This window comes from Eucalyptus grandis, chromosome 4 (genome assembly GCF_016545825.1).
Source record: "Eucalyptus grandis isolate ANBG69807.140 chromosome 4, ASM1654582v1, whole genome shotgun sequence".
NCBI classification, from domain to species: domain Eukaryota; kingdom Viridiplantae; phylum Streptophyta; class Magnoliopsida; order Myrtales; family Myrtaceae; genus Eucalyptus; species Eucalyptus grandis.
The window spans coordinates 17,583,084-17,594,436 of NC_052615.1; the positions used below are offsets into that span (position 1 = coordinate 17,583,084).

The window sequence follows — 11,353 nt, forward strand, 5'->3', positions numbered from 1 at the left end:
TATAGATTTTCTCTTCAAGTTCATCATACAAGAAAGTTGTTTTCACATCGAGTTGCTCTAACTCTAAATTATGCATAGCAACTAAAATAAGAAAACCTGAATAGAGTTGTATTTAACAATAGATGAAAACACGTCATTAAAATCAACTCCATCAATCTGACTATAGCCTTTAGCAACTATACAAGCTTTGAGCCTAATGTCTTCAACTCTAGGAATACATTCCTTTCTTTTGAAAACCCATTTACAACTCAAGATTTTTTTTCCTATTGATACGTTGACAGACTCCCAAGTTTGATTCTTTTCAAAAGATTACATCTCTCCATTCATTGCAACTAACCACTTTGCTGAATCTTTTGAAAAAATAGCTTCTTTGTAAGTTTCAGACTCATTATACTCTACTAACTCTACAACTGCAACAGTATAAGCAACAAAATCTGAGAACTCATAATTCTACAAAGACTTCCCTATTCTTCTTTGTCTATCTTTGGCAATAGAATATTATTCCTCTTCAGGTTCTTTAAACTCAATATTATTAATAAACAATTGAACTGGTTGCGAAGAAATTACTTCGAGCTCTACTTTCTGATACGGGAGCATCCAACATAGCTCTATCGACCAACTCAGAGCCATCGATGCTTATCCAAGCCAAGAAAGAAATTGGGCATTATGTGCTTCAATGGATCATTTTGAATGAAAAATGTCAATTACTTATCGATACTTTGTGGTATATCGATAACTATCAATGGGATGCCATTTTAGACGTCTTGCATGACCAATTAATGAAGTTTCAGGAGGATTATTTTCTAGTCAAGGGAGGAGCACGAATTTTGGAACGCTAAAGGTTCAAGAATGCGGAAGGCCAAAGGTTCAAGAATGCGAAAGGCCAAAGGTTCAAGAATGCAAGTTCCCGTCCTCATAAATGCATTTCCTAAGTTCTTAGGTGTCTTTATTGTTATATAGTTTTCAAGAGTCAATGATTAAAGTTCCTAGGTCATTAAAGTCTGTTTTTTATATTTCCTAAGTCTAAAATCCTCCTATAAATAAGGGAAAACTATCCAATGTATGGACATATGAATTTGATGAATGAAAATTGTGAGAATTCTTCTGCTTGAGTGAACTTCTTCGGAGAGTGGATAACTCCTTTCGGTCTCTTTATCCTTAGACCGTAGATCACTCTTTGGTTGTGAGCCAAGAAGCCCTTTATTCTCGGCTAGTGAAATCTTTAGGCCTTGGTGGTGTGCTTTTCCTATCCCAAAGTCCTTTATCCTTGGCCGATGGAAGCTTTAGGCCTTGGTGGTGAACTTCACAAATCTCGATCCTCATCTTCAGTTGGTGGCGTGGCCTTTATACCTTGGAAAGAGATCGTTCTATCTTTTCTTACTCCCCTTTGTTTCTTCCCTGTATACAATACTCCATACACTTAACCAGAAAAATCCCAAAAGAAAAAATTTTCGTTCTGGAATCACTCGCCCCATCACGCATCACTTTCTCTGCAACACTTTCCAAATTTTCATCAGAAGAAATAGACGATTCTTTCTTAGGATGAAGCATAGAAAACTCATAGAATTAGTATCTCTGTTGATAATAATCTTAGATGGATTAACACACCAAAGTCTATAACCTTTTACACCAAAAGCACAACTAAGAAAGATATATTTTTTTGCTTTAGGCTGCTGGATATCCAAACACTCGAAGAGAAGAATAATCAGCAGATTTACCTAACCATACCTCCTTGGGTGTCTTGCACTCAATAGATGTGCAAGGAGAACGATTTATCAACCAAGTAGTTGTATTGACTGCGTCAGCCTAAAACTCATTGCCCAAACCAACATTAGACAATAGACACCTAATCATTTCTAATAAGGTTTTATTCATGCGTTTTACAATAACAATGTGCTATAGTGTATTCACTGTAGTATGATGCCTCATAATACTTTCAACTTTGTAAAACTCATTAAACTCACATACACAAAATTCCAACTCATTATTGATTCTCAACCGCTTGATCTTCTTACCAGTTTGCTTCTCAATTAATGCTTTCCATTATTTAAATGTAACGAAAACATCACTTTTCTATTTTTAAAAATAAACCCAAACCTTTCTTGAAAAATCATCAATGAAAGTGAGTAAATACCTTAAACCAAGGCCTTTCAAAGGAATTCCATGTACAACTCCACGAGCTTGAACAATGATCCCAAGTCTTTCTAGTTCATATATTATCAATGCAGCCATTTTACCAAAGAGAGTAAACTTACCTCTCTCTCATGACCTGTAAATCCAAAAAGTTTCTTGGACATTCAATCCTCTTAGAAAAACATCAGTCACCGGAGCCTACATCTATCACGAAAGATTGTCTCAGATGGGCATTATTTCGAAAGTATTGAAACTAAGTACATCTTGAGAACTACTTCGGTATTCGGCAAATAACCCGCTCAACGACCTACCTATCTTGTTTACAACAAATTACCACTGTGTTTTGTGTGTTGTTCATAAACTCATCTAAATTCACAAGAAACCCTTCATTTTTAAGGGCCTAATTTACAGCTAAAGTACAAGTTCTTGACCGAAACTCAAGGCCAAGAATCTTCATGAACCTCGGGCAAAGATGGTGATGATGCGGCACTAATTCTGCTAAACAGTGGAGTGTTCCTACGGGCCGACCGCTTCGTGGGAACAAGGACACTCGTTTTCCCACTTCTCACCAACATCATCATCATCTTCATCATCGTCGTCGGCACTTGGATACTGGATGGAGATATGCATTTTGAAGGAAGCTCTTCAGGTTCAGGTGTGATTCCCTCACACGTTCCAGAGTATCTTTCATCATCGCCTCTTGAAAACAATGGCCAAACCAAACATCACAAGAATAAACTTTTAGCTTTCTTTTGTTTTCAATTTTGTGTTTCCCTAATTATCATTATCACATACCTAATAACGTTATCTAAATGATCAAAGATCAAAATTGCCACGCATAGATCCTCGAGCGCATGTCCATCCCTCAGTGGTCAATAAATTTTGCAATGTTCCCAAGACACATCGCCAACCCATTTATTTTATAATGCGCATGCGGAAGCGAATTACTAATCCCCTGACATAACATACATGGGATAGACAAGAAGGACAACAACTTTCAAATCAATTAACACAACTTTTATAAAAAATCTAGTTTACAAACATCGGTCAACTTTAAGATCTAAGTACAGGAGGTATATCTCCGAAAAGGACTTCCGAGTCACCCATGCTCCTGACCCTTCTACCTCAAGCTCCGGGTTCTTCAACCTAGGGACCTGAAAATATTATCCCACAACAGGATGAGAAGACATCTTAGCAAGTTCACTCCCAAAACTTTGACTAGGAAGGAAATACACCCAAAGGCTACCTAGGCACGCATAAGATAGAGGACTTACATTTGCCTCACTTTCTTCCTGCAAGTCAGTACGATTCATAAAATCAACCAATCACTTCAATTCAAGTCATATCAAACACCAATCAGTTGATTCACTTGACTTCATGTCATCAATACCATCCACCATATTCGATCAAATCGAACATTGCTCACCCTAAGCTAACAACAGATGGTATATCTTACTGAAACTGATCAAGTATACTGCTCACTCTAAGCTAATATATCAAGGCCTTCAAGCTAATATAGTATACTGATAATGCTCACTCTAAACTGATAAATAATATAACTCTCTCTAAGCTGATAAAGTATACTGTTTGCGCTAAACTGACATATCAAAACCCATAGGCTGATATAATATACTAATAATGCTCACCAGAAGTTGCTAAGGTATACTACTTGCTCTAAGCTAACATATCAAAGCCCTCAGGATATAATTTACCGGTATATTGTTCGCGTTAAACTGACATATCAAAGCCCATAAGCTGATATGGTATATCATTCTGATCATCTAACAATTTCACCATTTTTATCATACCCGATAAAATAATTGTGTATAGGTACACAGTCGGCCTTAGCCAAAATACAATATTTTCCTTTCCAAGAATCCCACCATTAATTATAATCCATCAAAATATTTTTGGCGTTATAAATCGGCACTCGGTGTTTCTTGATTAAATATTTAAAATTCTCAATTTTGGGATAAAATCCCAAAATTATAAATTCCACTTAATTAGCACAAAATAGCAGCTAATTAAATAAACCAACCACACAATTGCAATCAGCATGAAATTCGGTCGCCGGCTATCGATTTATTTTCCAGAAAATAATAATTAGTTAAATAATTACCAAAATTAATTATTAAATACCAATAAATGCAACTTAAGCCGGAAAAGCCTAAATAAATACCAAAACGTGCCCAGAAAATTTCCGAACCTATCTAAATAAATAATACGACCTATCTACTCACTAATTGTACTACTCTAACCACCTAACATGCAATATCAAACGATTAAATCACTAATCCGTTCTAACTAACCACATAACCCAACCATTAAGCATAATTAACTCCCTAAGCATATATTAGTGAGTAAATTTATTGGATTTGCAAGCTAGTGAGTCTATGGTGACAACGATGCAGAGACAAGTGATATACTCCGAAATGGCAGCACCAATGGGGACCAAACCAAGGCTAAAATTGGCCCCGCAAAGCTCACAGTTGTTGGGCTAGCTTTGAGAGGCTGCTGGCCTCGGCTCGATAGGTTGTTGAGTTCATGGACGCTGGAGTCCACTTCGGCTTCGCAGGAGGAGAGGGTTGACTGGAGAGGGAAGATGAGTCACAGACCTGGCAACAAAGAAAGAAGATTGCTGGGTGCTTCATTGAGGAGGGGACATGGAGTGGTGGAGCTACAAGGGACAGTTGGCGGCTTGGTAGAGGCGCCGGGGGGGTAGTTTGGTGGGTTGACTTTGGTGTGTGGGGGCTGGTATTTGACCGAGCGTGGAGGCGTTGTGGACGCATGGGGCGTGAGGGGGATCATGGAGTTGCTTCAGTGCATGGGCCGATGGAAATGCACGTAAAGATGGAAGGAGCTGCTACAAAAGAGGATGAAAGAAAGTCGAAGACACAGGGGTCGGCTTCAATAGAAAATAAAAAGAAGACATCTAAGAGGGGAGGTCAGCCAAGAGAGGGGAGGGGGAAATGTGCGAGAAAAATAAAAGAACAAGGGAGAGAGAGGGATAAAGATGAGTCCCAAAAGTCAAAAGGAGAAAAGCAAAAGAAGACCATGGTAGGGAATTGGTCGGCTGAGGGAAACGTGCAAGAACGAGAGAGAGAGAGAGAGAGAGAGAGAGATCGAAGAAGGGGGAAAGAAAAGCTAAATAAAATATTTCATATTTATCCAATCTTAGCCCCAAAAATCCCCATGCTAAAATACTTGATCCTCACTTGCTTTCTTGCATGTGAATTCCCTAAATAGCCAATTTTGGATAGCCAAAATTGGTCATTTCCCTCAATTCCGAAATCTATTTCATTTTTTCGAAATCCAATTTCTTAACAAATCTCTCCAATTAATATCCAATTTTGTTGAAGAATGAGCCCACACAATTTCTACAATTTCCTTACCAAATAACTCACTTTGGAGGCCAAAAATCCCTTCAATTTGGTCCATTCAATTTATGTTCTTTTATGAATCGTCGAATTGATTATCTATAAAAAAATCCCGCCACTTGCCGAAAATTCCTCAAAAAATAAGGTGACGTTCCTAAAATAAATCGTGACATAACCGAACCTTCAATTTCTGAAATCAGGTTGGATCCCATTTGTTAATTTCAATCGACGCAATTTTAGCATGACCTAACCTATCGGGTAGTTTTTAAAAAAAATTAGTGCAATTAACCCATAGTCGATTATTTTCGAGCCACAATGTACATCTTCAACACATTGGCGATTCTCGATTGTCATGAAAATCTCAAGGTTTCAAATACAGACGCAGGACGCCAAAACGACATAAAAATCAATCTAATGTCGATCGACGAGAATTTTGCAATCAGGTGGAATCACTCACACTTGATCACACATTTCAGTCGAACCGACCCATCTCGATCTTTGATCGATTTTTAACTATGCTGTAATGACCCTTGCAGACTAGCACGGTCAAACAATCGATTCCTAATTGAATTCTCATGTCTATTGCATTTATATTCCTTAATGGCTTCACATGATAAGCTAGTTATCTCATGAGTGGCCAACTCTAAGAAAAGAACTATAGGCGCGTCAATGAAAAGCCCAACTTCTTCAATCGAAAACAGAATTTGAAAATCAGGATGTCACAAAAATAAATACAACCAGACGGTACAACTCTATACAAATCCAAAAACCTCTTTTCCGGCCTGTCTAAGCCATCTCCCTATACAAGTCATCTCTTATCTGGATGGATTGGCCATATTAATGATATGAGAAAAAATCGCATCAGGGCTAACTTTTTTTTTAACGTAAAACCTTTGTTCAAATTAACGTAACATTACATCCCGCTTCCCTAGTATCTGATATAAGTAGATCTAACAAAATGGGAGGGGGGAAGGCAGGCCAAGAAGAAGGTAAAGACCCGCGCAACTGGGCCTTGGCAGCCTAATCCGCAATAAAGTTGGCTGCACGACGACAAAACCTAATTTGGAGTCGAGAGAAACAGGGGAGGAGAGCAGCCGCTTCAGCAAACTTCGACCGAAACTCCCATGGCGCCTTATGAGGATCTGTTACAGCTTCGACCATTGTAAGGCAATCCGATTCAACTATCAGTGGATCACTAGACTTGCCGAGCCGCAAGAGATGGTGCAGAGATGAGTTTAGTGCGTAAAGTTCAACTTGCAAAGCCGAGGAAGCAGCAACGGCACAGGTATATCATTCCACCATTTTACCCTTATGGTTTCGACAAATGTAAGCTATGGCTCCTATGGTGTCTGCAATCTAAAAAGCGTCGTCAATATTGATCTTCAGCACTCCTGGATCAAGGGGCCGCCACAGAGAATCTGGATATGAAAGAATGATTCCTGAGGTTGTCACGGTAGAAGAGGTATGCTGGGTTAATCGAGCTAAGCGAGACTTAGCAAAGGCAGCTTCGACTACAAAAGAAGGATCGGGTCTCTGACGACTGAAGATAAACCTATTTCGCGCCTTCCATATTTGCTAGAGGAGTGCAACAACAACTTCCATACTAGGTAAGAGCTATTTATGTTGAAATATATCTGCAATCCAAGCTTCAATGCGTTGTGCTTCTATCTGTAGTATAGTAATATCAATCTGAGGGCGAGACCAAACTGAGTTAGTCCACCGACATAGTAGAAAAAGATGCTCGATCAATTCAGGGACTTCATTTGTACATAAAATGCATGTGGGTTCCGAAGTAATGTGTCTATTAAACAGATTGGCTTTGGTGGGCAGAGCGTTCTAACAAATAGACCAAAGGAAAAGCCTAATTTTGGGGACAGTTTTAAGATTCCAAATACTCTTCCAAATAGGCTGAGCTGGCTGAATGGAAGAGGATGCGCTGTGATCGATTGTGAGAGGTGCTGAATATTTAATTGAATGATAAGCACTCTTCACAGAGTACCGACCTAGAGGAGTAGCTATCCAAATTAACTTATCTTCTGTACAATTAGACCTGACCGGAATGTTGAAAATTTCTTTAGTGACCTCAAAATCAAATAACCGTTGAAGTAGAAGCGTTCACGGTGTGATCCGGTAACATCAAATCAGCTACCATTCGTGGCTCATCACTATTAGCAGGTCCTCCGAGAGTTCCCCTAGGTAGCCAATGGTCTTCACGAATTCTAATATTTGTTCCATCCCCCACTGACCACTGTAGCTTTGGTAAAATTGAGTCCCTCCCTATTAGTAGGCTCTGCCAACCCCAGGAAGGGCGGGCACCTTTGGCAGCACAACTGAAATCTTGTGAGTGGAAATAGAGACCTTTGAAAAGTTTGCTCCACAGGGATAAAGGATGCTTGATTAGTCTCCAGGCTTGTTTACCAAGCATCGCTTTATTGAAAGCAATGAGATCTCGGAATCCAAGACCACCCTGCTCCTTTCTGTCCTTCAATGACTCCCAATTTATCTAATGAATACCCTTCTTTGTACTATCAGATTGCCACTAGAATCTCGCTATCTTTTGTTCAATTGACCGACAAAGAGACACGGGAATCTTAAAAATGGACATGGCATATCAGGGCTAACTTAGTATGTTCTATGCTAATGCCTTCACTGAATGATTGGTCAAAATTAAAAGCAACAACCATCCTCTATATAGATGCTGGGATCCAGTGAAAAGCAATCGAGCAAGTCAGCACATTAGAGAAACTCAAGCACAGGGCTTCAATTACTTCTATGGACATAAAAACACCTATATGCAAAGCCTAAAATTACCGACCTGTAATGGATATATAACAAAGGCAGGTTCATAACGGCCTTTGCAGAACCTATGGAAATAGATGGTGAGAATTGGAAGAGCAATGAGGAATGGAGTTAAATTGGCAGCTTGATTCATAGCAAACGGTCCAAATAGAAGCAACTGTGATATGACCCATGCAATAATAACGCGAAGATGCACATCAGGCCGGAATGCTGCAGCACTTTCATACTCCTTGTTGTAGACGTTTATTATCTGGAATATTCAAAAGATGTTAGCATAAACACGATGGAATCATGGAAGAAGAAGAAGAAGAAGTATTAAAAGAATAAGAAGTAGAAGAAGGGCTCAACGTTGAATGGACTTCATTGGATGGACTTCATTGGATGCGTCACGTTGAGCCCTTCTTCTACTTCTTATTCTTTTACATTTCTGACAATTTGTCCATCCAATGAAGTCCAGGCAGCCATAAGGGAATTTGCATCGCCGCGCATCTTTGGTCAGAAATGAAAAGCGAGAAAAAGAACAAACTGAACAGGTGAAAAGAAATTAAGAGGGTCAACAAATAGAAGACGATTAAAATTCGTCGCTTGAAACAGTCAGACACGGTGTGCTATTCGGTTGATTTTATTGTTTGTATCAATCTCAAGCCGCAAATTCAGGCGGCGGAACTTGAGATTCTTCACATACCTTCACATTCTACAATTAGGGAGTCAGCTCATCGATATCGCAATGTACTACAATGATGAAGCAAAATCAGAAACCAGTGCAGAACAAAGAACCGAAAGACTTTGGAGCCGCTGAGTATTTGCTATATAGTATCTTTCTATGCGTTGATTGCTGCGTTCAAGCACACCTACGTTCCTGAAAATACTTCGGAAGACATCTTGATTCACCCATTTTCCGTGCATTCTTCCAAAAATACATCGACATCTGAAGGAGGATTAATACCAAGTCATCATCGACAGGCTACCATATGAAAGGCCTTTTCATCTAGGCAAATAACTCGGGCGGGAATTATGTCAAAAAAATTTCCTATTAACTGATAGGCAATACTGCCGCTGATGGGGCTGACCTGTAGTAGTATGCCCCATATGTTACATCTTGTCAGCTTGAATTTTGAATCTCACATTATGAAAAAAAAAAAAATCGGAACATCATTGGATGTTTGGGCAAAATTTTGAAGGAAAAAAAAAAAAATATGTATTTGCTGCTGTTTTCCATCAGCTCGGCTCACAAATAGTTTCTCCTCCTGCTCAACAGCGACACCCCGGTCTCCAAATAGTTTCCGTTCCGACATCCTAATTTGACTTGAGGCATGTTTTTCAAAAGAGTTTTGCAATCATCAATGCGGCCCCCTTTTTCACTTGAATAGTTTCTAGATTGTTAAGTCGGCCGTGATTCAATCGCTTTTTTGCAAAGTGTTGGAGCCAAAAAATCCTTCTCTTTTCTGGCTAAAATTCTTTCCTCGATCAGACGTGATTTTATTTGCTCCTGCTCAAATCAGCCCGTATCAAGGCCTTGCCTTTCAACTGCTCCAGAATCTACATTGAAGAAATTTCACATTTAAAGCGAATTCGATCCAAGAAAAACTCAATGAGTATTCATAAGAACTTGCATCACCTCAGAACAAGTGATAGGGGGCAGCAAACCCAGAATATCTAAAATGCCCTTTAATTCTTTCTCTATCTCAGTAAGGGATTGAATTATTGCCAATTGCCATTGCTTCTGCTGCTTCTTCTGGAGTGCATTAGAGAACATACCGATTTTAAAAGTTAGAGAAAGTAAAGCATAAACAATACACAACAGAGAGAACGTTTGAAAAGGTGCAGCTTCTTTCATGGTAAAGAAACAGTAAACCTAATTACCTTGAGGGTGTTCGTATTGTTGTTTATGAACTTCAAGGCATCCTGAAAAGCACCTGTCAGCACATGTGAGGTGTTCAAGTCGTCGGCCATTTTGTCGTGAAATTCCTTCTGGAAGCCTTTGATGCGTTTCTCGGCATCTGGAAGAAACCGGACTGCTTTGCCTTTTGGTTCTGTACCCTCGCTGGCAGTTGCCTCTCTGAACAACGACAGACTATCTTCACAGTCTTGTAATGTCTAACATTGAGAAGACATCCCCAGTAAATTTTCTATCAGAAAGCAAAGTCCAAGTTTGCATGCATGTCACTCACACAAATACATCCAACATAATCAAGGAAGAGCATTTCAGAGGGACTCAGAGTAGTGGCTTCTGGCACTAGAATTTGGCCAAAACCATCCAAACAATTCATACAGGTCATTGCAGAGACAATAGGAATGGTTTCTTCTCTAACAGCATCAAATCCCCATGGTATCTTCTAATTAGTTCAATCAAGCTAGCCCACCCTTTCATTAGCTACATATGAGTCTGGGACCAAAGACTATTGTATGAGTAAGTAGCCAGAAAGATGAGAAGTGATTTGCAGTTAATAAAACAAAATTTTATACCTGATATATATAATAGACAGCCTCTGATGCACCCTCCAACTGTAACACTGAATAGTTGAGAGGAGATCTAGAGTGTACACTTATCAAGAAGTGTCTCAAAGCCAGTGGATGGTATTGCTCTGTAATCTATAGTTAATACAAACTGAGTATTTTTAGACACCAGGAATGATGAGAGCTCAAGATAGATTTTAAAACATCAAGAAAGAAAACGGAACAAAATTTGCAACACTACCTGACGAATCGTAAAAAAGTCATCCAGTGATTTTGACATTTTCTCATTGTTGTTGGTCACGTGCCCATTATGCATCCAATAACTCACACAGCTCTCTTGGCATGCAGCACGACTCTGGGCAATTCATTCTCGTGATGGGGAAAGATCAGGTCAATTCCACTGCCATGGATATCAAATCTGAAAGACAGATAATGAGCACTCATTGCGCTGCATTCGGTTCGCCCTCATTCGACGCTAGCAAGGGTTGCCCTTGCCTAAGTTCGATGACCTCCGCCATGGCCGATGGAGGGAAAGGGGAAAAAGAATGAAGGGAAAAAAAAAAAAAACAAGAAGTAAACGGAAAAAA

The 11,353-nt window shown here is 39.4% G+C and overlaps 1 protein-coding gene across 1 annotated transcript; it reads right to left on the reverse strand.

Annotated features, from left to right (window-relative positions):
- Nucleotides 1–3,167: 3,167 nt before the first annotated feature.
- On the reverse strand, nucleotides 3,168–11,046 carry LOC108959010 (cysteine--tRNA ligase 2, cytoplasmic-like). Its single transcript, XM_039310762.1, has 7 exons — nucleotides 11,008–11,046; nucleotides 10,776–10,901; nucleotides 10,173–10,406; nucleotides 9,928–10,044; nucleotides 8,326–8,559; nucleotides 3,408–3,425; nucleotides 3,168–3,287 (listed from the first exon to the last, which is right to left on the reverse strand). Exons 1-7 carry the CDS (start codon nucleotides 11,044–11,046, stop codon nucleotides 3,168–3,170), a joined length of 888 nt encoding a protein of 295 aa, XP_039166696.1.
- Between the last annotated feature and the right edge of the window lie 307 nt (nucleotides 11,047–11,353).

Coding starts and splice junctions, on each gene's coding strand:
- LOC108959010 (XM_039310762.1), bottom strand. CDS start 11,046: ATGTCAAAATCACTGGATGACTTTTTTACGATTCGTCAG. Junction 10,045..10,172: donor ACAATACGAACACCCTCAAG/GTAATTAGGTTT, acceptor AATGCACTCCAG/AAGAAGCAGCAGAAGCAATG. Junction 8,560..9,927: donor CCCCTATCACTTGTTCTGAG/GTGATGCAAGTT, acceptor TGAATATTCCAG/ATAATAAACGTCTACAACAA.